The following is a 27,857-nucleotide window of genomic DNA, read 5'->3' as shown; positions in this document are numbered from 1 at the left end:
CCTTTGCTCTTGTTCTCTCAACCGCCGCCGCACGCAACGCAAACGCCTCTAGAATCTCTCCCAGCGCTTTCGCCCACACCCCCACGCGACGGAGACAGCGCCTCCTCCTCTCTCCCCCCCTCTCTCTTTCGGGTTACGCTCTGGCAGCCAAGTTGCCTCGAGTGCGTCTTTCCCCAAGCTTGTATCCTTTCGCCGTAATTCCCTCCCTAACCACCGGATATTACAACAAACAAAAGGCAGGACAGAAAAAAACAAACCAAAGGATGAAATCTCTTCCGGTTTCTCTGCGCTAGCTCCTCCTGTCGGACACCGTTCCGCCTCCGTCAACAAGCCAATGAGAGCGCCGCCGGTCTCTGGAGGGTAAGGCTGGCCGGGTTTAGAATTGAGGTCAGAGGAGAGCTGGCGGCGCAGGGAGAGGGGGAGGGGATGACTTGAGTGGAAGCGCGAGGAGGCCCTAGTATGGTTTCGTGACTACCGAAAGCCCGGGGGGGGGGTCGGTTTATTTAGTCGCTTCCTCTGTAACCGCTCAGGACTAGAAAGCAGGAACACAACGCAAGGGTCTCCAACCTTGGCAAACCTGAGGAACTCTGGGGATTGAAGTCCCCAAGTTTTAAAAGTTGCCAAGGTTGGAGACCCTTGCTTTAAAGTCACACCCGACTGGTGTGCTGGGCTGGGAATCTGAGACTTCATTTACTCTTCCGATGGATCACTTTCTTTGTAAACTGAGAATGCTTGGATGAGTGCGGTTAGTCGTGACAACTTTGAGGGGAACTCTGCAGTTTAACCTTCAGTCCTCAGCCGGTTTGGAGCCACCTTAACGTACATTAAAATCGGTTCAAGAGGAAATACATTTTAAAACTTGGACAATGTTTACATGAAAAGGCGTGGTCATGTATATCATATCCGAATTATCGTAGTCATGAATCAAAACCAATTTCGTTGTATTTAAGTACAATGACAATAAAGATTATACTTGTAAAATCTTTTATCTCCGATTGATGAAGCTGCAGTCGTGTGTGGAAAAATTAACATTAGACTATATCCCAAAGGTGCTTTTTCAAGAGACAAACTGGACTTTCTGGTTTTTCTTGGAAGAGGTTTCACTTCTCATCCAAATGTCTCCCAAGAAAAACCAGAAAGTCCAGTTTGCCTCTTGAAAAAGCACCTTTGGGGACAATCATGACCTGGATGACTGAGAATCTCCATAGACAATTACACTGTATACCTTTTAAATAACAAAAAGCTTTGTGCCTGGATGTTGATTCAAAAGCAAGTGTCTGCTGACCTCAAAAGAGCTTTACTGGAATAAATATAAATACACTAGTTTCAATAGGCAATGAAACATTATAACAATACTTTTGTTATGTAAAGGCTTATGTTGAGAGAATGTCCAAAGCTACTTATTCTAGGAAAATAATTAGGGTTGCTGCTTCCATTCTTGGTCTTAAAGCAAAAATGTTAGGTTACTCTTATCATTTGTTTTGGAAATTCAGAGTAGTTCCATTGCTATTTCTGTTTTTCGTTGAACATAGTGTATAGCTCCCCACTTTTCACTAATGTTTATTAAATGTTATAATTATAACATTTAATTGAAATTCTTTGGTTTTTATTTGAGAACTGGAGATTTTTGTCCTGCTTTAAGAAGTTTTTTAAAGCCTATATTTTGACTACCACATTCCCAGTTTTCCTGAGTTTAGTTCTCTTATTAAATCCTGCTTACCTTGCAAGTGCTAGTTTCTCATTTCCTGAGCTTGAAAAACATAATTGTTTACAAGTTTCAAACTTGTAAGTGAAAATTTGTTCATCTTTTAAAGTAGACTTCATTTTATAACTTATTCTGATTTCATAAGCATACTTCAAATCAGTGGTAGTCACTACCTGGTCCCTACAGCCCACTAGTGGGCGTTCCAGCTTTCATGGTGGGCGGTAGGGGTTTGCTGTAGCTCTGCTTTATAAATTTTATAAAGTAAAGTTACTTCCCTACTTTATAAATCACAATTACTGTGGAACCGGTGGGCGGTTAGAACATTTTACTACTAATAGAGATACAAAAGGGGGCGGTAAGTATAAAAAGGTTGACTACCCCTGCTTTAAATATTTTATATTTGGCTTTAACATGTCTTAAGCTTGTTAAATTCCTGTACATAAAAGCCTCCATTTTTCAACTCTCTGCTCTTTCTGACTAGGGAATCATTCTTTCTTCTTGATGGAAAATTTTTCTTAATGAAAATTGCCAGTATTATAATAGTGATACGGCATTACCAGTTTTAATTTCAAAAATCTAAATACCATAGAGCTGCAATTTTCTCTGAACAACTTAAGGAATCCACCCAACTGAGCAATATGAGATGTAAAAGAAACTTCATAAGAATAGATTGCTGGGACACAAATGAGGAAAACAAAAATCTTTGTCTACTGGCATATAGATGGGCAATTTCTCATGTGAAGGCAGTAGAAAAAGTAACCTCTTGAATAGAAACATGATACAGTTTTGTTCTAAATGTTATATATCACTTTTAGATAAAATCAAACATGTGAAATTGGAATGGTTCTGCTGCTTCATTGTGCAGTTCCTTTTTTCATTCAATTTACTTAGAATAACAGAGTTGGAAGGGACCTTGGAGCTCTTCTAGTCCAACCCCCTGCCTAGACAGGAAGCGCTATACCATTTCAGACAAATGGTTATCCAACATCTTAAAAACTTTCAGTATTGGAGCATTCACAACTTCTGGAGGCAATTTGTTCCACTGATTAATTGTTTAACTGTCAGGAAATTTCTCCTCAGTTCTAAGTTGCTTCTCCCCTTGATTAGTTTCCATTGCTTCTTGTTCTATCCTCAGGTGCTTTGGAGAATAGCTTGACTCCCACTTCTTTGTGGCAACCCCTGACATATTGGAACACTGCTATCATGCCTCTCCTAGTCCTTCTTTTCTTTAAACCAGACATACCCAGTTCCTGCAATGGTTCTTCATGTTTTAGCCTCGAGTTCCCTAATCATCTTTGTGGTTCTTCTCTGCACTCTTTCTAGAGTCTCCACATCTTTTTATATCATAGCGACCAAAACTGAATGCAGTATTCCAAGTGTGGCGTTACCAAGGCATTATAAAGTGGTATTAACAATTGTATCTGATCAATTAATATCTCATTTGCTCTGTAATTTGGTAATGTGTTTTTTTGTTCTTGTTTTTATAAATTAAGTTAATCCAGATAGGTATTTAAAGCAGATCATATGGTACAAGTAGCCTGATTTGAGTTCATGTCTCTGGATTCTGTGACAAATTAATTCAGCTGCTGTAGAAATTAGATCCCTATATTAATATGGAAACTAAAAAAAACCAGTGGATTATACAACTGTGCAGAGAACCAACTGAAGATCTCCTTCTTAAAAAGGAGTGAACTGATCCTATTTGGCAATTAGTAAGAGCCAAACACCTTGATTATGGAAGATAGTTTATTTAAGTTAAAGTATATTCAAGTTAAAGCATACATTTTTTCTGTCCCCCCCCCCACAATGGTGCTTTATATTCCAGTAATGCATCAGTCCTATAGATACTCCCCTAAATACAGTTGAACTCAAATCTCCAAAGGCTTGCCTAATAAGTGTATACAATGTTAATATTTCTTGCACAGTAGCATTTAATTTTAATATTCTTTAGTAGAAATAATGCATTGTTTATCATTTTGTAAAGATTGACCACTATAAGCAAAAATACTTTTAAAGCCAGTGAAATTATTCTTTTACTTCATAGAAAGTAAGCACCTTAACTTATCATATAAAGCAATTAAATTCTTCTCCTGGTGATAAAATGTCAACTGAGCTCTTAATTGTAGTTGTACTTCATGTGATAAGCTCTTTTTGCATAGATTAATCAGAACACAAATCTTCCTAAGGTTTTGATGATGAAGAGAATAAAGAATTTCAAATACTGTAGTTTTAAAAATATAGTTAGACATGTTCTCTGATATTTACATTAATTTTTTTCTTAAAGATTAGTTGGCTAGATAAACTGTGGTCTTAAATAGATACTTTTTATTAATATATATTTGTGTATGCATGCTATCTGAACTAGACTCAGCAAATACAAAACATACAGTATTTCTGAGCTTTTTAATTGTGCTGTAAATTAAGTCTTCACATGATTTCTCAAGAGTTAAGCCTTCTAAGCTCCTATTAAGGATATTTGGGATTGTGCTCTTAGTAATGCAATCATATTAAGATTGAGGTGTGTAACAATTAGGCTCAATTGTGTTGCTATAATTGAAAACATAGAATATATTTTATATTGTACCATGAAGTTAAGGTTATATTTTTGGTTTACATGCTATATTTCTATATTGTCAAACTTTGTGAGATTGAATGCTACCTCTGCAAGAGTTAGGCTTGTCTTTGGAAGGACAGAAAATTTTATACATGAAAAGTATTAGTTAAAAAAGTGAAAAATGTGAGAGATTTTAAAAATATGTGAGACAGCTTATTAAAGTCAGAATCAACATTATTATATTAATATTATATATTCATTATTGTACTTCAGTGCAGTAGCTAGTATTATATGCACATGTCAATGTGTCTTAAAATGAGCCAGTATGGTTGGTCAGTGCTTTGAATTGTGTGGAGTGAGCACCTGTTTTCTGTATATGTGTGTTTCCTCAGGAGGGAGAAAAGACAGATGTACAGTATTGGGGAAATATGCAAATTGGACCGTATGGCTCTCATATAGAACCAAAGCACTCTTTGCTTCCAGATTCAAAATAATACACCAATGTATTCTCTGGTAGGATCAGAGGGTAGCTTGTAGGCTCTCCTATGCCACTTTGCTTTACATACTATCTCTAATTTCTTAAATCTGACAGTGATTTTTGTCTCCCTGTTGCTGAAAAATAAAACAAGCCTGAACTATTGTTTCACTTCAAATGGGTCAAAGGAAGATTGTGTAGCAAATACAGAACATGCCGAGGTTCAGCTAATTAAGAGAAAAAATTGCAGAGAAACTACAGTAGTCATTCTTTAATGACTGGTGTTATATTCCTAATTGCTCTATTAATGTCACTGGAAGTGTATCTTGATCTAGCATGAAGGACAGGTCACCTTGGCAAAGTATGCAATAACCTGCCTGCAGTTCTTATCTAAATTCTATATTACATTCTATCTTTTCATTTACACCATCAATTTCATGATCCTTATTATTGTGGATATTAAACTTTCCATTCATCAATACAAAAGTATGAACTTGCATATTCATGTTTTCTCTGTAGATGCTGTATTAAGTATAGGGGAGTAGATAAGTAAACTTGTGTGAAGCCTCATATGGATGTCTTGTTTTGATAATGCTTAAATAAAACATTTTAATGAAGGCCTGCAAATATTTTCTACTTCTAAGCACCAATTTGGAACTGCTGTAACACATGGAAGCCACTCATATCAAACGTTAGTAGTGAGGTGTGAGTGCAGAAGACATTTCTGCTACTACTTCTACTACATTTCTATTTCTACTAAAACTGGGATTAGGCTAAGTGAAATATTTCAGCTAAAAGCATTGGAAAAAACAGCTTCTTTTGTTTAAAGTCAGTTCTGCATTATATAAAGCTAATTTTAGCTGTTGTTTGATAGCTCTTTCTGGCCCTACTTGCCTATCTTTTTTATGTATGTATGCTTGACACTGTCCAAGGTAGTTGTCAGCCTCTGTTTTGCTGCTTGCTTTTCGGCTGCCATTGAAACAGGGAGGGAGGGCATGGTATTTGGGTGAGGGAAATAATCTGTACAGGAGGACTGTTAATTGAGAGTTGTTCACACCGTTCGTTTGCGCATGTGGAAGGAGGGGAGTTTCCCGCCAAGGCCAACTGTCCGGCATACCAACCTGATGATGATTTTTGAAGATGTCTCCCACCTGACAGCTGTGGAGATATACAATTGGACTATGGACTGGGGTACCAAGGGGAGGGGAATGAATCATGTATTGATATCTAATGCTTGCGCGTGCTTTTGCTCAGATCCAGCTTTGCCTAGCTTCTATTTACTTATAATCAGTAAAAGTACTCTTAATTCTGCAAAATGGAGTTGAGTGGTTTTTTTCTTGATTATTAAGTGAAGTAGCAATTCCCTATTAGAAATCATGCTAAGACTTCTGGATCTTAATTGTGTATGTGCTTATACTTCCTTAATAAGCCTTTCCATCAATTTTCTCAGAGGTGAACTAGCCACTATGGAGCTAATTATACTCTATTTTAAAACTTGAATTCCAAGTTGTGTGTTTAAACATTCTTGCAAATGACAAGCACTAATATTAGTAGATATACAGGAAAAGCACTAATTTTAGTAGATATTTTAAATATGATACAATATTTGAAAACTTTTATAATGTACAAACCTCCCAAAAAAGCTAGAGCAATGCTGGTGAACCTTTTCGGCACCAAGTGCCGAAATGGGAGTGTGCGTGCATGCTGGAAACCAGAAGAGCAGCCGTCCAGTGCACATATGCACGCTGGGAAAATGATCTTCCAGTTTCTGGCATGTGCACTGGCCACCTGGTCTTCTGGTTTCTGGCATGCATGCAAGTGTAAATACCAGCTGGCCGGTGGGCATGTGTATGCTGGAAAACAGAAGATCATCTTCCCGGCGCGCCTATGCGCACCGGGCAGCTGCTCTTCCAGTTTATGGCACTCCTGTGAATGTGAAGATCAGCTGGCCGGCATACCGGAACTCAGAAGAGCAATGGGCAATGGCTTGCATGCCTGAAGAGATGGCTCTGTGTGCCACTTCCGGCATGCGTGCCATAGGTTCGCCATCACGGAGCTAGAGACATTAAAGTCAGAATATTAATTAATGGAACAAGTAAAAATAGCTGTGCTCTCTCTCTATTCAAATAACATTAAACAAGAGAAACCAAAATGGAAGCTGCCTAAATTCTCAAATAGCTGTCTTTTTACATATATTCTAAACAATAGAATTTTAGGACTTGATGGATTTAACTTTGTTTCCCTATAACATATGTAATTCCAAAAAGGTATCCTATTTTATGAATGCATGCCAAAATTTATAAGTTTGGTTGAACTGGTCTAATGATGATTGAGGGCCTATGTAGAATTTTTGCATTTGACTACTACAAATTTAAAATATATGTTTTTTATTTTCCAGATTCCCTATCATAACAGTAAATTTTTACATAATTGGATATAATATTTTTGTAAGATAGATGATTGGTTAATCTGTTCTTGCAGCGAAATTATTTCAGAATGTGTGCTGCAGCTATGGAATCAGAAGATGAGGTACCATCACTTTTGTGGGGTTTGAATCCAATCTTTTCATCCTTTGCAAGACTATACATTAAAGACATATTAGAAATGAAAGAGTCTAAACAGGTTCCAGGTAAGTAGTGAAATTGCTATGAACTTTATAATTATAAAGTTTTATAACTAAATAAAGGTGCAATGACAATAAAGTAAACTAAACAATCTATAATATAGACTATGCTATGGATTGTAGAATTCCTACACAACCAAGAAAAAACTACTGTATAACAGTTTTTTGTCTTATTGTACATGATCTTAAATATCTTAAACATTGGGAAAAACTTGAATTTTTAAAAAATGTATTAGTAATGGCTCAGTCTTTCTGCCAGTAATATGCTTATCTGATTTCCTATTTTCCATCATTTGTATTTCTTACACAACAGCCTAAAAATAATCATTGGATACTTTTCATGCAAGCTTCAGGATCTTCCACCTCTACACAAATGAAATAATGAATCATACTATGAAAATAGAATGTTTTCAATTGTAGTACTATATGTGACATTTTATAGTCATCAGTTGGGGTGGCAAGTTTATCATCCAGATCAGAATAAATCTTTGTTTTTAATTTGTAGGGAGGAAAGTTTGTAGAATATGAAACAACTGCCATTTAAGTGAGTTCCAGATCAGTCTCTATCAGTGGCATATGGAAAGGGGAATGAGAATGTCATGCATGAACTGCATGCCCATACAGAGGAATGGGGCTTCAATTACATTGCCTCAGCCACCAACTTGACTGTTTTTAACTTTCCCTGCAGCTATCAGTAATTTATATTGTGAGCTGCTACTGAAAAATAATATTTCATGTGGAAAATAGCTATTGCTGAGGAAAATTTAAGAGATAATTTTATGTGTACAAATTATGGTACACAAATAAATTGGGGTGGGTACTGATTATGGTGGCAAGTTGTCTATATCCCATAAATTGTGAATCTGTGGTTGGTTTCTTTTTTTATTGAACTTTAATCAAATTTCATTGTCTTTAATTACAAAATAAAATTTAAAACATTTGAATTAAATATTCCATGTATGTCATATTCAAATTTGAATTTGAAACTAATGTATCAAAATATTGTAATACTGTACTTTAATCAATTGTTTTATATCAATGGTCATAACCTTTGGATTTCTTGATCAGGATATATGAAATTGTTATTAAAATTAACAGTTGATTAAGAAAAAAAATGTTAGTAGTATTTGGGATTATGACACTATGTTTTTAAAGGACTAAATCTAGGACTTTACTCTTTTTTTTCCCCTAAGGTATATTCTTTTACAACAGACATCCAATAAGACAAGTGGATATTTTTGGAATGGTGGTTCTAATAAAAGAAAAAGATTCCTTTTATATTTGTGGAGGTAATAGATAATTCAAGATTTTTGTTTTTTAGTTTTAGTTTCATTTTTAGTAGGATTAATATTCTGAATATTACTCTAGAATTCTGTAGAATCAATATTTCTAGAAAAATGTATATGTATATTTCTAAAGAAATATGTATGTATGTATGTATGTATGTATGTATGTATGTATGTATCTATCTATCTATCTATCTATCTATCTATCTATCTATCTATCTATCTATCTATCTATCTATCTATCTATCTATCTATCTATCTATCTATCTATCTATCTATCTATCTATCTATCTATCTATCTAGAGAAATGTAGATGTCTCAGTCCCTCAAGGTAGACCAGACTGGAAATCACCTCTATAGGAAAGTTTAATTTTAACTATAGTAACCAATATTAAGATTGGTTAATATAATCTGATAGTTCTGTATCCCCTTCTTCTCTTTATAGTTCAATGATTTAGGGAGGTATGTGTCTAAGTTGCTTCTTGTTTATAACTTTAAAAAATGCTTCAAGCTCTTCTCCTAAGCAACAGATCCTGCATATTTCCATTAAGTTTATCTTCTTATACCATTTTATATCAGTCAAAATACTGCTTGCATTAACACTGAAAGTGTATGCACGTATACTCAGAAACAAGTCCCTTTATGTTCAATGGCACATATCAAACAGAGTGTGATAATTGACATCCGAAGTAACCTTCAGTTTGTTTTTTTGTTTTCTTCCACATAATATTTTTTATTTCCATTTCATTCTATACAATCACATGTTTACTGTGCATAACCGGGGCATGTAACATTGAGTAATAAACACAGCCTTCACTTATATAGAAAATGCCCCCTACAATACAAACCCAATATACCACCTTGGCCCACCATACACCCTCTTTCAACCCCCTCCAACTTTCATTCTTCCTTCTTACATACCCCTCTACTACCTACTTCCCCTCCCCCTCTATCACTCCCTCTCTTCATCCATTCCCTCCCTTCCTTCTCCTCCTCCTCTCTCTCACCCTCTCCACCCTCCTTCTTCTTTCACTCAACTCCTCCCTTCGGTGCCTTCCAATATATTCAGCTTGTTCTATTTTAACACTAACATTAAAAAGCCACAGTATACAAGTGCAATCATGTACTTTAGAATTTAACACATATTATATTTCCCCCCTCCCCCTAGAACCCCACCTCCCTTCCCTCCCCCCGACTTCCCAGAGCCCATACACGGTATAACTTTTTAACAATCACAGTCTAAAATGTCTCTACATTGAGCTCAGCTTCTTACTGTTACCCAAATTTTAAACAGTTTAAGTTATTACTGATGTTAAGCATAAGCTATCTGGAGTTTCTTAGTCCCATATTTACTTTGTGTATAATCAATCCATTTTTTCCAGTCTCGTTTATATCTCTTGTTTGAATGTTCTTTGAGATATGCTGAAATTTTTGCCATTTCGGCTAAGTTTATAACTTTCAAAGTCCATTCTTGAATTGTAGGCAAGTCTTTCTTCTTCCAGTATTGCGCCACCAAGAGTCTTGCTGCCGTTATTAAGTACAGAACCAAATTAATCTCTGCTGCTGTAAAGTCAGTACATATACCTAGTAAAAACAGCTGAGGGGTGAATTTTATCCTTCTTTTGAAGATATTTTGCAAGATCCACCATATTTTTATCCAAAATGCCTTAACATTACGACATGTCCACCATATATGAAAATATGTAGCATCAAGAGAACCACATCTCCAGCATTTAGGCTGAACATTCGGATACATAGAAGCAAGCTTTTTGGGATCTAAATGCCATCTATAAAACATCTTGTAAAAATTTTCTCTCAGATTTTGTGCTTGTGTAAATTTTACATTTCTTACCCATATTCTTTCCCATGTGTCCAGCATTATTGGTTCCTCAATATTCTGAGCCCATTTTATCATACAATCTTTAATCAATTCCGTTTCTGAATCCATCTGTATTAATACATTATATATCCTCTTTATGTGCATTAAGCTTTGATCTCTTATTTGTTTAAACAAATTATCCTCAGCTTTTACAAAGCCAGTTTTTTGATCTATTTTCCACCTAGCCTGTAATTGGCCATACTGAAACCACGTTTGAACTACCTTCTCTTTTTTAAGTACCTCTAAAGATTTTAATTGCAACACCCCTCTTTCAATAATAAGGAGTTGTCTATATGTGGTTCTATCGTGTTTTTGTTCTATATTCATATTTTCAATTGCATGTCTAGGAATTGCCCACATGGGCAATTTGTCATTTAGTTTATGTTGATATTTTTTCCAGACCCGCAATAAAGCATTTCTTAAAATATGATTTTTAAAATTCTTATCCAATTTTTTGTTAAATAACAAGTAAGCATGCCAACCATATACCAAATCATGTCCCTCAATATTCAATATTCTGTCATTGGTTAAATGGATCCAATCACTAATTGCAGATAAGGCCACTGCATCATAATATAATTTTAAGTTAGGTAATTTCAATCCTCCTCTTTCACGTACATCTTGCATTATTTTCATCTTTACCCTCGGCTTCTTTCCTGCCCATACAAATTTGTTGATACCCTTCTGCCATTCTAAAAGATTCACATCTCTTTTGAGTATTGGTAACATTTGAAAAAGAAATAAAAATTTTGGTAAAATATTCATTTTCACTGCCGCTATCCTTCCGAGCAAAGATAAATGCAGTTTCTCCCACCTTTTCATCTCCGTCTGTATACTATGCCAAAGTGGTTCATAATTATGCTTATATAATTTCCCATTTGAAGTTAAAATATTAACTCCAAGATATTTAACTTTTTTAACTACCTCACATCCTAACATCGCTCCCAGTTCTTCCTTCTGTTTGGTATTCATATTTATAGCTAATATTTTGGTTTTTCCTAAGTTAATTTTAAATCCAGAGACTTGACCATATTGATTAATCGTATTCATTAAGACCTTACTGGATTCCTGCGGTTGTTTCAAAATTATAACCAAGTCATCCGCAAAAGCGCGGACTCTGTATTCTTGCTGTCTGATCTTGATCCCTTTTAGACCATCCAAGCCCCGTATCTTATTCAACAATACTTCCAAAGTTATAATAAACAATAGTGGGGACAAAGGACAGCCCTGTTTTGTACCTTTTTCTATTTGAAAGGAATCTGTTAAACTTCCATTGACTATGATTTGGGCTTCTTGCTGCTGATATATTGCACCAATTGACCGTAAAAAGCCATCTCCTATCTGCATTTTTTGCAATATCTTCAACAAGAATTGCCAATTGACTCGATCAAAGGCTTTCTCAGCATCCAAAAATATGAATGCGGCAGGGATTTGATTGTTCTTTCCCAAGTATTCTAAAGCATTAATAATTAACCTAACATTGCTCTTCATCTGTCTGCCCTGTATAAAACCTGTTTGGTCGGTGTGTATCAGTTGTTGGATAACCACCATTAACCTATTTGCTAATATTTTAGTAAAAATTTTATAATCTAAATTAAGTAATGAAATAGGTCTATAATTTTTCGGCTGAGTAAGATCTTGATCTTCTTTGGGTATCAACGATATGAACGCTGTCTTCCATGAAGGGGGCACTTTACCTTCCGATTGAATTTTATTAAATAATTCTCTAAGAGGTTCTACCATTTCTAACTGTAAGTTTTTATAATAAACAGCTGTTAAGCCATCTGTACCTGGTGCTTTCCCTAGCTTTAATTGTTTGATTACCTGCAGGATTTCCCCAGAGGTTATTGGTTGGTTCAACCTATGCCTGTATTCTTCGCTAACTAGGGGGATTTTCTCTTTATCTAAGTATTTATTTATGTCTAAATCCCTAATTTTATCCCCTTTGTACAACTCTGTGAAAAATTCTCGAAATGCCTTTTGGATCTCTTCCTGTTGAAACATCTCCTTCCCTCTGTAACACAATTTGGATACATTTCGAGTTTTCCTTTTTTTCCTAATCTGATAAGCCAACCACCTGCCAGGTTTATTTGCATTGCAGAAAGTATTATGTTTAGCATATAATAAACTGGTGGCTACCTGGTCAGAAATCAGCATATCAAATTGAGATTTTAATATGGAAATTGCTTCCTTAGTCTTTATATCACCTGGGTTCAGTGTTAATTCCAGCTCTTTCCCTTTAATTTCCTCTTCCAATTCTTTACGTTTTTGCCCTTGTTTATGTCTATGTATTTTGTTTATGTTTATCAATACTCCTCTCATATACGCTTTGCTTGCATCCCATACATATTCCATAGATGTATCCTTATTCATGTTAAGAACAAAGTATTCAGATAACAATTTTTTACAATCATTGACATACTTTTCGTATCTGAATAAATTAGAGTGTGATAATTGACATCCGAAGTAACCTTCAGTTTGTTAATTCACATCGCCTTCAAACTTTTCTCTGACTTCTTTTTAGATTTGACAGGGGTGCAAACTCGAGTCGTCATGGCATTGTCATGTGATGTATTGGGACTTTCCCCCCTTTGCTAAACTGGGCGGGGACAGGGCCAGCACATGATGCATCTGGCCCACGGGTCGCAAGTTTGACACCCCTGCTCTAAGAGATGGAAGACAAAAATAAAAGATTGACCTGCCTACTTATATACTAATAATATTTCAACCTAATTGTTTTGGTGACCAAAGCCATTGATTTCAGATAGTTGCTAAAAGGCAGAAACTTTGATCTTATGAATCAAAGGCAAACATTTTCCCCAGGCACTCCTCACATTCAGTTTTGATATATCCCAATTTTTGGCTTAAAGCAAGTGCTGTTTTTTAGCTTTGGAGTATAGGGTAGGAATGGAATAATTTTTTTCTAGTACTGCCTTCTGGGAATGTATAAGAAGATATGTATTGTATACCTAAATTAAATGCAAAACTATAGCTCTTGCTTGATGCCAAGAATTCACGCATATCCAAACATATTGCAAGGAATGCAAGTATTATTCTTGCCTTGAATGTTTCTAGTAGTTCAGAAGCTCTGAGTGTGAAAGAGAGGAAATGTGACTCTATTATGCATACTTTTCTCTTTCTGATTACCCTTTTAATCTCATTGTCAACCTTCCATGATTCTTTTTGTAACCAGCTTCTTATTGCTACCCAAAATAGAATTTAGCAAAAATAAGTATTTTCTTGGGAATATTTATCTAATTCTTTATTTCTCCACATGGTCAGACTATTTTTAGTTCATTTCTCATACTGTGTACTAATATGCCCCTCCCTGTTCTCATAGCTACAGTCAGGCTGAGTTGCCCAAAATAAGTTGCAACTTCCCTTTCATCTTAAAAATGAGGTTGTGCAGCTGGTGAGCTGAATAGCAAGTATTACAGCAGCTGCCAAGCCAAATGATTCATGAAACTCTCACAATTACTGCCAACTAGTAAAATGCATAGGAAAATGAAGAGGAGCTAAATCATTGCCTAGATTTTAACCATTCTCAAGAATCACAATGATACCCTGTTTTCTCGAAAATAAGCCTTCCGCTGAAAATAAGCCCTCCCTAAAAATATTGCAACACAGCAGCAGCCATGAGGTGATCGTGATCACTGCACCTCAAAATAATAAGACCTCTTCAAAAATAAGACCCAAGTGCTTATTTCGGGGATCAAAGTAAAATAAGACCCTGTCTTGTTTTCAGGAAAACATGGTACTTACAGGCCTAACATAATAATGCACCTCTATTGTTTAGAGCCATGGTAGTCAACCTGGTCCCTACCGCCCACTAGTGGGTGTTCCAGCTTTCATGGTGGGCGGTAGGGGTTTGCTGTAACTCTGCTTTATAAATTTTATAAAGTAAAGTTACTTCCCTACTTTATAAATCACCATTACTGTGGAACCGGTGGGCGGTTAGAAAATTTTACTACTAACAGAGATACAAAAGTGGGCGGTAGGTATAAAAAGGTTGACTACCCCTGGTTTAGAGAAGAGAAGGATGGTGGTTGCAGAATTTTCAGAAATGTTTCAGAAATGACCAAAAATAGAAAGCCATGCATAATAGAAGCAGTCTTTCAAAACAAGGACTGCTGAACTACTAGAAAGGTTTAAGAGCAAGATTAACACTTTTCTCAGCTGCTCTTAAATATATATTCAGCTTATGAGGAGACTAGCATTAATGATATATATTGATCCACAAACAGATATGCTCATCTTACCTCAAATTCTTGTTAATCTGCTTTGATATTCTTCTCTACTGCATCATTTTATAAATGCTCCTATCAATCAGTTTAGGACTGCAAGAAGACAGAATCATTATTTATTATGACTAGAAAGATACTTTCTATATTAATTCCTATTATTATAAATAATAAACTCATAAACTCATAATAGGAAATAGTAACCTTTAGAACTAACAGAATTAGATGAAAGGAAGCTGGTAGAGTATTAAACACCAATATCATTGGCTAAAATGTAAGGCTTCCGTCTTTGTGGGATCAAGGGGAAAAACTTCTATCAAAATGACCTAAATGATCACTATTATTTTCCAGTGGATGACGGCACTGGCGTAATAAGCTGCACCTGCTGGAAAAATGCATTAGCAGAAAAGAAAAAAATGTCAGGTAATATTTCTTCCGCTTTGTTTTCCTCTTTAAGGATATTTAGTATATGCTGCCGCCAAGGTTGTTTTCAGATATTATTTTTACAGTTACCTGTACCTTTTCATATCTTGCTTACTCATGAAAATTTGATTGTTGTAGTAGCCCTTGAGATATGGAATATTTGAGGTTTAAATATAGTATAGGTATTACTGTATTTTATGCTATTGTTTTTATTGTAATAATTGTGTTGTTTTAATCTGGTATTTGGATGTCAGGAATGTATGCTACTCCATGTTGATAATGTTTGGGGTAGCACATGTGCTGAGTAATAAATCTTAAAAATAAATGTCACAGAAAGAAAAAAGAAAAGAAAATTAAGAAATTTATCTATCCCTGTTTTTTGTTTTTGTTTTTCATCATGCTGCTGCTTAAGGAGTTTTCCTAAACAGCAGAATGTCAGTTTTTAAGTGAGAAAAAAATACATCTCTGTGGAAGCATGTCCTGCATAATTGTAGTACTTGAGAAAATGTTTTTCATTTTATTGTATTCAGTGAACATTGTTATTAATAACATAGCACCTTATGAAATGTATATATTTCTCTGCAGATTTGAAATCTCAGCCAAGTACCTTAAGTGGTCTGAATCTAAGTGACTTGATAAGAAATCTCCAAATAGCAATTCGAAAAAAAACAATTCTGGAAATTGGTGATCTAATCAGAGTCCGTGGTTGCATTCGAATTTACAGGCAACAACGGGAAATCAAGGCTTCTATATATTGTGAGTACTGCTAATTATCTTATAGCAGTATACATTTTTATCTTTATTTTAAAGTTGCAAATTGTAATCTGATCATTTTTTCAGAAAAGATTTTTTCTGGTATGTAGTGCCTCTTATATTGATAAATTTTGAATTATTTTATTTTATACATGAAAAGTAAATAATCTTTACTATCAACAATTTCAACTTATTTACATTTCTCATATCTTTTCAGATAAAGTTGATGACCCTATGTATGAAAATCAAATTTCCAGAATGCTAGAACTTCCCCATTTATATAGGGATATTTATGATAAGAGATTCCAGTTTCCAGAAGAAACACAGTGGTCAGTGAAAACTATATATATATTGATAACTGAGTTTTTAGTTGTTAATTTGTGAAAATGTGAATACCAGTTAAATATGTAATGAAAACTTGGGCAAATTTTTAAAAAAAGTATTAAACCCTTGACTATCACTGGGCTTTCAAGATGGCTACCACATTGAGCAAAATAAATGGAGATCTTTCCTCATGCCATTTATATTCTCATTTTCAAGCCCAATCTTGCATTTCATATATTCCATGACACATCCCAATCAAGTCTAATTCTTTCAAAATATATTGTGTAACTCCCATAATTTCCAATCATCCAAATCATGCTAGAGAAGCCAGAAAAAGAGGTCAAAATAATACAGTAGTTGATAGTAATTGAAAGTGTCACCCACATTTTAAGCAGATATGAGGTTAGTATACTCTCTTATCATGTGTGCCAACATCGTAATATGATTGGTAATAATCACGCCATCCAGTTCCAAATTATATGCAGACCCCATTTAGCCATTTTAATCCATTCCAATGAAATGGCAGTAAGCAACAAAGCAAACTGCATGATTGGCAGATGTAAAAATTACTAGATGCTGCAATTTCCATTTAGATAAAGTTGTCTTGTGCAGCAACAACAGTGTTTTTCTAACTCCTGTGTGCAATGTCAGGCACAGAAATTTGGTCCTTAGCATGGATATTGGTGAGAAAATTATTTTTTACTACCATTTATTTCTGCCATTACATTTGTAAAAAGCTGAGGTAATCATTAAATAAGGATTGGTTATATATGTAATTTGACAAATATATTATGTATTATGTTTTTAAATCAATGCATGCATTTTTACCTGTAAAGAATATTATAGCTACAGTTCTGGAAAGGTTTCTATAGTTTCATTATTAGTTTTAGACACTTTTTTATTTTGGTTATTGTTCAAACTTTTTAAAAATTTTATTTATTCTCTATTAATAGTAATCTTGGTGCATCAGATAAACTGGGTTGTGTTATGAATCTGAGTAAAAAAATAAGGGATTTTCTATTGAGGAACAAAATTCAGAGCTTCTATACGCAGGAATTAGAAACTGTTGAAGATTTGGTATCATTGGTCAAACAGGATGAACTTGGTACCAGTGCTGAGCAAGTGAGTAAAATTAACTTTGAAAGACTTTTTCTCTTGTGAGACGAACTTATGAAAGTTAGTTAATTAACTAATTAAAAATGAACTAAGTGTTAGGGCTAGACAAATGTTCCATTTAAAAAAAATAAAGTTCACATCTATTAATGGTGTGCCAGCCTAATAATTTGTATAGTCCTAGTTTTAAGCCTGAGTTATGACAATTAAAAACTATTTTTAAAAAAATTACTATAAGATGTAACCGGTTTAAGAATGAGCTCCATTTCCAAAAACTGTTCTTAAATGAAATTTGTATGTAAGCTGGAATAGTATCATTGAATAACTATTATTTAAGTACAATTGTGAAATGAACTTGGAGCAATATGTATTAAGCCTGAATCACTGTGTATTTAAATTCTGTTACAGTAGGCTCCATTCTTAGCTGTGGCTCATCCTTAAACACAGTGTTTTAATCTAGGCACTTGCTTTAATGAGATTTTAATAATCAGGAGCTGTATTGAAATAACTTATATTATGCATGCTTTTTAAATTATTATATATAAACCAAACTACAATGCAACATTATATGTTGAATTTCAACATTTAGCTTTAACTCACTGTTAATTTTATTATATTATTAGGGAGTATTTGAGAATTTTATGTTTTTTACAAGTAATGCTTTTAAGTTATTTGAATAACAGGACCAAATATTCCTGAACTTAAGGGCAGGTTAATTAAGCCCCAATTTCTTACAAAGATGGGACATTCAGTGTAATGTTCTGTCAGAGCATTCTGACATCTGCATCGCATTATATTTATTCTTCTTGGGCATTTTAACTTGTTTGGGAAGGACATGGGGGTAAGGGATTTGGGAGGCTCCAAGCCACTAACCTCTAATTGAAATCAGAATTGTTAATAAAGTAAATTCTTGTTTGAAAGTTACACTGATTTTCAATAGCATAATGTTTCTGTTTTATATTTCACTTCTGGTTAAATAGGAATTTATAAAAAGTTTATAAAAGTTTATAAAAAGCTTATAAAAAGTTCATAGTATGCAGAAATAAGATCATGAGCCACATAACCATGGTACAGATTTGCATAAGTTAATGTATGTGATGTTATGCATATTTGTATCATTTGAAAATTTGGATTGAACAAATATTTAAAATCTTTTTTGTGGCCTTATAGCAAGATATCAGTGTGTTTAATTTATATCTTATAATTTTATTTCAAGAGAATAAAAATGTTTAAGTTTTTATTTTCTTTAAACTATATTTTTTAATGTCAACCCTCAAAAATGACCACTCAATTGAGACCACACACATATGCATATATATTTCACAATTCTACCAACCCCCATTTCTCAGTCTCAGCTGTTCATTGTTAAAATTGTGAATAATATCCTTTTCAGTTTTTAAAAAAAAAATGATATTATTTTTGTCCAAGCACACCTATCAGAATCAAGTTCCCTATAGAAGACAGTATTTTCCTGGTTTAGGAACATTCCTGTTACATAAGAACATAATATAAGCAATGCTAGTTCATCTGGTACATCTGGTCTGTTTTAACAGCAGCCAACCAACTGCACAAGGAAACCCACATGCCTCCTAGCAGATGCTTTTCAGAGACAGTCACACTGCCATCAAGGCTTATAGCCATTGATTCCCATGATTTTTTTGAACAGGTCCAACCCTTTTTTGAATGCAGCCCAAATGGTTGCCATTTTCATATGGAATGTTTATTATGAACATCTAATTCTTGGTTTTTCTTGTTTCACTCCCCTTCACTTTCTAAATCCATAGTCTTTCGTTGTCTTGAATTTTCTTTTAAGGCATACTGTTTGTTGGCTTTGAGTTTCCCATCTATATAGTACTGGTATTTAAAACTCAAATTATAGATTTACCTTCTAAAAGCATCACAGTTTGGTCTGTTGACCTTTCATGATAGATATTGAATTTCTTGAGCTTTCTGCTTCCATCTTCATTTGGAACTGCAAGCTCAGTTCCTGTGGAGACAGAATGTCTTCCTCACCTTTAATCTTCCATCTGCAGAATCAACAATTCTATTTTTCTCTGTTCTTTTTTTAAGGCTCCAATATCTTGACTAATTTATCTTTTCAAATTTTAAACACAACATACAGAAACACTCCATATTACAGCTGAATTAATCTTTTTCTTGTAATGTATTTATTTCTTGTACTCTATCAGATGGGAAATAGTAAGAGCTCTTGCATAATCATATAATATAATCTCAATCTACTAACTATGACATGAGAAGGAACAGAAAGAAGGAGCAGTTTTCATCTGAAGGTCAATTTTCAATCTGTCTCCTGTCATTATATAGTTGGAATATTGTGACTTTTTAAGCATTGGGAAGACACTAATAAAGGAAGGGGGAAGTGAACTATGTCACTTTATCCCCATGGAAAGTTGACTGAATTGAAAAAATTGGTCTGATAGCAATCTTTAAATATTTAATAGAACAAATGTACATTAGAACTATAGATGAGGAAGTTGATTAAATTACAAGAAAGCAAATTTTAAAATAGATTAAGGAAAACTTCCTTACTATGAGAACGGCTAAATTATCTCAAATTGTTTAGGAAGGCTGCAGGATACTAATATTTATTTAACATATTTAAAGAATTTGATTAATGATAGGAAATTGACTGGATGATTTTCTTTATTCCCCAGATGAATTTCAAAGGTTAGCAAAGCATACCTCTCACTTCAGATCTACCTCTGAGCACTCTTGTGTTTGGACAAGAAATAGAAATTGTGCATATTCCACAATATAGTCAGTCTTCAGATATTTCAGTGTTAATAGTACAGGTTATCAAAAATGTAGTGTGCAAATAATAATTAATTTATAACAGCAGTTGCCACTGGAATTTCTGTCATTAAGTGATGCAGTCATAAACTGCAATCTCTGCAGTCCCAGTTTCTGTTATTAACAGAATTTTATGCTTGTTAGGTAAGGCAGCTTAACCAAAGTCAGAACCAAAGCCAGTGAGGAAGCCAACAGAAAGTTCTAAGTCTCAAGCCAGAAGGCAGGCAAGTAGCTATGGTTGGGTGGGAGAGGAAGCATAAGGATCCATGGGAGTGTGGGCAGAAATGGTGAGGGTCTGGGAGGGTGTGAGGGAGTGCACAAAGTTGTGGTACACGTTGGGAAAAGTGCAGAAGAGGTACAGCACAGGCCAAGGAGGATGCTGGAGTGGTTGATGCAGCAAAAGTACAGAAAGACTGTGCAGGTTCAGGCGACTTAGCCCAGGAACAGTGGAGAAGTTGTTAAGGAAGGTTGCAAATAGCAATCATGTGCTCATGAGTCATTGCAACTAGTTATAAGTGCGAATCAGTTGCCAAGTACCCAAATCAAAATTATGTTATCATGGGGATGCTATGTCAGGGTGTGACAGCTGAAACTTGGAGAATCAATCTTAAGCATTATTTGTTCAAATGCTGTCAGAACTTCAGATGGCTGCTGAACAAATGATTGTAAGTCAAGGACTATCTATATGTTTATTGACCAACATTTTGTACTACTTTAAAGAGAAATACATTTATTATGCCATGCATGTCTATAGATATCACTGGATTAATAAATTACTTACTGAGCTTAGCAAATCTTATGTATTTAATTAGTACATATATAATATGTACTAATATGTGCATCATAATGAAAAGTACCATAATTTGGGGCGGGTATAAGACACACCTTTTGCCCCCCTAAAAGACGGTGAAAATTTGGTTGTGTCTTATACACCGAATGTAGCCCCGCCCACCCACCGGCATCCATCCTTTGGCCTCTGTCTCTCAGCAATTTACCTCTTTGCAGCAAACGGAGAAAATGGGGCTTGTGGAGGCAGCAATAGGCTATGGCAATCCCTGCAGCCTGAAACAGCTGATTATGGGAGGCCAGTGTTGAAATTGAAAGTGAAACTTGCTGTTTGCTGCAGTGAGGCAAATTGCTGGGAGGCAGATTTTTTTTCTTCTAATCAGGCTAAACTGAAACAGGCTGTTGGCTGTAAGGAGGTACCATAAGTCAATAGCTATAAATGCCTATAGAATGTTAAAATTATTAGACTTTTTAAAGACTATTTTATTATTGTTCTAGACAACTTAACAAAATGAAGAAGCTTTTTAAAATAAATGCTTGATCTTAAGAGGCCCAGCATCTTCTTTTAAATAGCGGCGAATAATGTATACTTCCAGAAAGCCACATCAATTTTAATAGCATCTGTACAAGTATAGTCTGAAATGTACCACAAACAGTGTATATCTTCTGTGCTGTTTGGTGCAAGGAGGCAAATTGCTGGGAGGCAGAGGCAGATTTCCCTCCCTTGTTTTCCTCCCCAAAAGCTAGGTATGTCTTATACATCGGAGCATCTTATACTTTGAAAAATACGGTATATAAAAAGACTATAACTACTTATGCTGGGTCATGTATGCTTTGGTGTTTCATGGCCTCATGAACACTTTTAATAAGAACGAACACCATTCTGGCCTGAATCTTGGCTCACAAAGGTTTTGAAAGAGCAAAATTTATTGATTGTAACAATATCAAAATGATACAACTTCGCAGGGTAACATGAAGTTCAGTAGAGTGTAGTACAGTTTATATATTATCTGTATGTTCTTGTAATAAAACACAGCTAAGATTACAGATTGCTCTTGAGCTAAGAAAGTATAGAAGAATTATAGAAATATTTTATTCCTTATAATAACTAATCAAATACAATTTAGGAAAGAGTATATAGATTTTTACTTTTGATTATACATGCAGAGTTCAGCAGAATTTATCTTTTCCTTTTTGAGCTTTCTAATCTATCTTCTATATGTTCTCTATCTAATTACTTCCGGATACTTCTTTCCTATTCTTTCAGCCACTCTTTCAGTCGCTAAAACTTAGATCAGGATAATACTGTACAGCAGGCAAGAGTTATAAGGAGTATCTGTAGGAGGTCAGACTGATGTCAGGAACATCTCAGAGTCATAAGCTACATCATTTTTTCCATGTATTGCAATATTTCACACACCCAAGCTGGCAGAGCTTACAATGTAGTGGAACAACACAGCAGTTTCTGTGGATGAGTATTGGATTTACAATTTGAAGATAACATTTTAAAGTCCTCATCAGCCATGAAGATAAGGAAACTGACCTTGAGCTAGTCCTAAATTAGCTTATGAAATGATTGTGATGAACAAAAGAGGAATATGCATGCTGTTCTGAGCTTCTATTTTTAGTAAAACCAAATCAGAACAGAACATTTTAACCCTGCCACTGCACTGCCATATCATTACCATGCTGTTCTGTGTCTTTCAGAGAATAAAAATAATAAAAACAAAGGAGTGTGGCTTGGCTCATCCATATTGCATTACTTCTTTAAGAGAGGAACATAAAGTTAAGAAAACCACAAAACTCAGCTTTCCTAAGATGCTTCTCTGTTGTTTTTCCTAAGCTGCTATTCATGTCTTGTATACTTTTTCTATGACTCCAAAGTATTTCATGATTTACAACTCTGTTAAAGGAGCTCTCCAAGCTGAGCCTTATGCCAGTTTATATGATTTTAATTACAGCTTGACTTCAGTTATATTATTTTCAGTTATCCCAAAGGAATAATTAAGAAGCTCTTTTCTTTGCTCTGGTAAACCTTTTAGTTCAGTCACTTACTGTTTCTATTAATAATTCATCAGCATCTCTTTAGGTAAATTGCTTAGGCAGCAAACTTTTCTAAATACTGCTAGCTGCAGTCTATTTAATCATAAGAATAAAGACTTTGCTGTTATTTAAAGGTAAGATCTTTTCACTCTTTTATTTCTCTAAATAAACAGCCTAAACAAGCATATTACTTGCCTCTGTACCTTCTTATGCAATTACGTTATCTACTTTTTACTCTTTTCCCATCAGACAGATTCCAAAGCTGGTCCTTGCTCCAGATTGATTAGAAAGTCATTCATGGAAGCAATAAAGTTATTGCAGAAAGATGGTGTTCTTTTTCAAAAATCAAAGACTTCTCAAAATATATATTATGTAAGTATTGAAGGTCATATAGTTTTTCTTGCATCTTACTATATTTACTTTCAGTTATATGGAATATGTTAATGGCAAGCTAATGCTACTGGAAAATGAATAGCAGAGTTTGAAAATACTGTTTTGAAATAAATAGAATGATTAGATACAAGCAGATTTAATTTCACATATAACTGGGAGATGCAGATTGGGTACATTCATTAAAAATGTAGAAGGAAAGAATAATTTTCTCTTGCAAGAAGAAATTGGAGCTGAGTGCATATAGTAACAATAAGTAGAAATCTTGGAGTTGAATAGTATTGTTAGATGCTGAGTTTATATCGGCCGTATTTTAGCATAGCACTAGATAATGTGTGTACTTGACTCAGCATTTCAGAAATATTTCCTTACCTAAATAGAAAAACAAAATGAATATGGATGGGCAAAAAAAAAATCAGTGAGAGAAGGAATGAGTTTCAACTGTCTGTCAGCTTGCCCATTGAGTTTCCTTGTGGAAAGCTAGCAGTGAGCATTGAAATCTTTTCCTCCTTTCTTCCTCCCCTCCCTCCTTCCCTCCCTCCCCTTTTTTCTTTCTGTCCCCTTCCCTTCTCTTTCCAGAAGACCAATAAGTGGATATTACCAGCTGGGGGAAGGAATAAGGGAGTGCAGTATTAGTGTAGGTACTGGCACTCCCATGAATTTGGGAAGCTGTCAGTGAACATTGAAAATGAGAATCATCTGACTTTGGTTGATTGAATCAGTGCAGCAGTGATGCTGAAGCAGCAATCCTGTAGTGGTGAAGCAATCACAAATTCCCCAAATTTTAAGTGTTAGGCATTTTTTTGTGGTGGGAAGCCCTATGATACATAGTTTTGCCCAATTAAGAGTTAAAGTCACAATCATTTTAGTAATAAATAGGTAATATAAGACTCCCATGATTGTAGTTTGTATATGATGATTTAAATTAGAATTTGTTGTTTGAAAATTTCTGATAAATCATCATTTATTCCATAAATGATGGCTTAGCACAATGTATGAAGCTGGCTGTAGTGTCTAAATAGGGATTGATTTTGAATGGGAAATCTGAAAGATGAAATATCACTGCATGAGGATTACATATTCTTCCCATATTATATTCTTTTGAGATGAGAATGTTGCAGTGTCTAATTGTAAACCTAAAATTTTATTTAGCAATTTATCCTTATATTTTAGGTTACTGAACAGGATACAGAATTGCACAAAGTAACTCTTGAAGTTATCGGAACTGATTGTAAGAGACCAAAATGTAAGTAGGCTCACTATCTTAACTGCAAGCAGAAGTATATTTCTTATTATTTCTTATTTGTATAATTCACACAATATAAAAAGTGGAATTATTTGAAAACTCCTGCTGGAAGTTCTTTTACATATTTTTTATAATTTTAGATACTTCTTTGGTTTCTGTATTAAAATATTTGTCTTAGATCAATTGCCCATACTCATTTCTTTTTACTGTCTCTTTTACTCTTCCCAGCTGATTCTTTGCATTCTGTATTGATCTAAATACATTGATCCATTGTGCATTTCTAGGAGTGTAAGTGAGGCATCTTTGAAGGCGATAGGAAAGCACGACACTGAAAAACTTTCTTTATTATGTATTTGGCAATATGAAATGTTAAAGTTTGAGCTCATTTAAGAAAGGTTTAATGCCTTAATAGATCAAGGTAGAAAAGAAATATACTAAAGATCAAAATTAGGAATATGTGAGAATTGCATTTTCTTTTAGCACAGAGGAGAAGAATCAAAACAAGGTAGGATAAGAATGACCTTGCATATTGTCTTTCCTCATCAGTGAATCATAGATATCTCTACCAGCCACAATAAAATGCTTGCCTTGTGACATTTATTATATTTGTTAAAGAAACACACACATTTTTGCAATGTTACTAGTCTGCCTTGTGCCTTAGGATATCTACTGGAATTCCCGATAAATATCTTAAGCCACAAGAATATCAGATTACCGGTTTTTTGTTTCCCTGAACAAAAGTTACAAAAGCCCTTATACTAAGCCCTTATACTAAGATGCAAATATTTCACATCTGCCTTACAATGTACCCCCACCTAAAAGCTAAGAAATAGTACCAATTATGTGATGAATGAGCACCAACTATCTGGATATTTTTTCCCAAACAACAGGCTTCCCTCTCCCTATCGCCATCAATTTTTCCTCTTGTTAGAAAGAAAATATCCTAAGTAGAATGCAATTATTCCTGATCATTCACTTCTTTGTTTAAAACATAGACATTCATGTGGGAAAGTAATAAATACAAGAATCAGGGAATGAGGTTGTTAAATTATTCATATAATCCTTACTATCAGTACTAAAAGGGAAGAATGAAACTGCCAAACCTTTAAATACCAGCCTCCTAACCGAATGATGGGTTCTGTAGTTGCACCAAGAATTCTATTCTTTAAGAAAGAAAGGACAACAGTCCACCGTTTGTAATCCTGTGTTTACTTTCTATTTGCAGATGTTGAAAAAGGGTGCCACCTTCGTCACATACTCAGTTGTATTCAGCAAAGTTATAATCCTTATATCACTGAAGCTGTTGTCCGTTGTCTCCTTGATTGGTTGGAGATTAACAGTGAAGTTGTCACTACCATGGAAGAATACTATATAGTCTTTTAATCTAAGGGAATGGAAGCCTGGAGTCAAACGTCATCCAGTGATCTACAATATCAAAGATTTTACTGTGTACCTGCTCAGCTATTTTTCTAATTTAGAAGGTGATGCAGAATACAAATCATTTTGTTTCGTGATATTCCCAGTAGATATCAGGGTCTGAAGCATTTCTCCTTTCTCTAAGAGAAAAAGATACTAAGCACTCATATAAAATTATGCCGCAACTGCCCCCTTGTGGTTGGATACAATTAAAAAGAACAAACTTCGCCTTTGAAGCACAATTTGTGGATATAATTCCTCATTTAGCAAGGAGTAGTATTCTGGACACTGTGAAGTATATCAGAGATTCCTTGTTTCAGTTCTGTGTTATATTAGCTCCCTCAAAACTTACTGAAATTCAATGTTAAATGAAGAAGCTATGCCGATTAAAATCTAGGATCCTTTTTTCCATACAAGTTGAAAAACATCCAGCAGAATCAAAATGGTGTAAGAATCAACAACTTACCGCCAAATCTAAGTGACAGCTTCATATGAACCCCTATAGAAATAATCCAGATTCAAGAAAGAATTGGACATATTCTGAGGCATTCAGACAAGATTTTAAAAATGTTGATTGGATTTCTTTATTAGTTCTTACTTATTTGAAGAGGCAAACCTAAGGATATTACTGTCATTAGGCATATGGTTATTGCCTCTGCTGGCTGTACAGTTTCAAAACTGAATAAATAAGTTTGGGACCGATTAGAACCAGATTTCCACCACAATATGGAGAATGAAAAATGATTCCTAAAAGAGCTAGAGTCAATCAAGGTGTTATTTTATTTTACAACAATGAGTTCAGCTAGCTAAACTTTTGGTTGAAAATCCTCTTTTATCTCAAGAGAGTTGACCCATGAGATTGGTTCATACCAACAATTGATGGATCCAGATGGATTTCAGAGGGACTGTGATATTCCTACTGGTCTGCTGCACGGCCAATCTGAAGCTTCAGTTGCCACTTGGGATAAGAGGGTGGTTGACATATTGCATCATGTTGCACCTAAGCGACCTCTTCCTTCTTGTGGATCCCATTAGACCTTGTAGTTCACAGAAGAGTTAAGAGAGTTGAAATGAGAGAAGAGACATATAGAGTGTTGTTGAAATTCAACGGGACAAACTCAAACAAACCATGGGTTTGAGTCACTATTAAGGCCTGCTTTGTAACAGTATAATTAGCAAAGCATCAGTACCCTCTTTTCCATTTCTTACCTAAATAAGCAGAATTCAAATACTGTTTCATTTTTTCTCTCAATGCTGGTTGTTTGCACATTACTCATCCATAGTTAAATGAACATAGCTAACTGAATTAAGTTTTCTAGGTTCATGTGACATACTAGACCTGTGATAATGAAGCTATGGCATGTGTGCCAGAGATGGCACGCAGAGCCTTCCCTGTGGGCATGCGCACCATTGCCAGCTTTTCTCCTGGTTTCTGGCACACATGCTGATCTTCGTGTGTGTCGAAACCCAGCAATCCCAAAGACCAGGTGACCAGTGAGCGCATGTGCACTGGCCAACTGGTCTTTGGGTTTCTGGGGTTTGGCACATGCAGAGATCAACTGGCTGGTGCAAGTGTGTGCGCTGGAAACCAGAAGACCAGGTGGCCGGCGCGCACATATGCACTGGCCAGCTGGTTTCCAAGTTTGTATGCATGCACACATTCCAATTTGAGCATTGGAAGCTGAAAAGGTTTGCCATCACTGTATTAGACCATAAATTAACCAGACTTGCTGCTTTGCCCAACAGAGTACTGTAAAAAATAATTGCTTGGCTTGTGTCTCCATATGTC

The 27,857-nt window shown here is 35.0% G+C and overlaps 1 protein-coding gene across 1 annotated transcript; it reads left to right on the top strand.

Moving 5' to 3' along the window:
- Positions 1-196: 196 nt before the first annotated feature.
- Positions 197-26,770, top strand: STN1 (STN1 subunit of CST complex). Its single transcript, XM_014065850.2, has 10 exons — positions 197-360; positions 7,216-7,363; positions 8,551-8,646; positions 15,115-15,186; positions 15,772-15,942; positions 16,157-16,268; positions 17,217-17,385; positions 23,266-23,388; positions 24,580-24,652; positions 25,878-26,770. Exons 2-10 carry the CDS (start codon positions 7,231-7,233, stop codon positions 26,033-26,035), a joined length of 1,107 nt encoding a protein of 368 aa, XP_013921325.2. The 5' UTR covers positions 197-360; positions 7,216-7,230; the 3' UTR covers positions 26,036-26,770.
- The last annotated feature ends 1,087 nt before the right edge of the window (positions 26,771-27,857 follow it).

Source organism: Thamnophis sirtalis, unplaced genomic scaffold (genome assembly GCF_051295495.1).
Source record: "Thamnophis sirtalis isolate CommonGarterSnake01/CBP01778 unplaced genomic scaffold, rThaSir2_p1.2 scaffold_11, whole genome shotgun sequence".
Classification (NCBI taxonomy): Eukaryota; Metazoa; Chordata; class Lepidosauria; order Squamata; family Natricidae; genus Thamnophis; species Thamnophis sirtalis.
The sequence above is the reverse complement of the archived record's forward strand: the minus strand, read 5'-3'. Positions and strand labels throughout refer to the sequence as shown.

Coding starts and splice junctions, on each gene's coding strand:
- STN1 (XM_014065850.2), top strand. CDS start 7,231: ATGTGTGCTGCAGCTATGGAATCAGAAGATGAGGTACCATCACTTTTG. Junction 8,647..15,114: donor TTCCTTTTATATTTGTGGAG/GTAATAGATAAT, acceptor ATTATTTTCCAG/TGGATGACGGCACTGGCGTA. Junction 24,653..25,877: donor TGATTGTAAGAGACCAAAAT/GTAAGTAGGCTC, acceptor TTCTATTTGCAG/ATGTTGAAAAAGGGTGCCAC.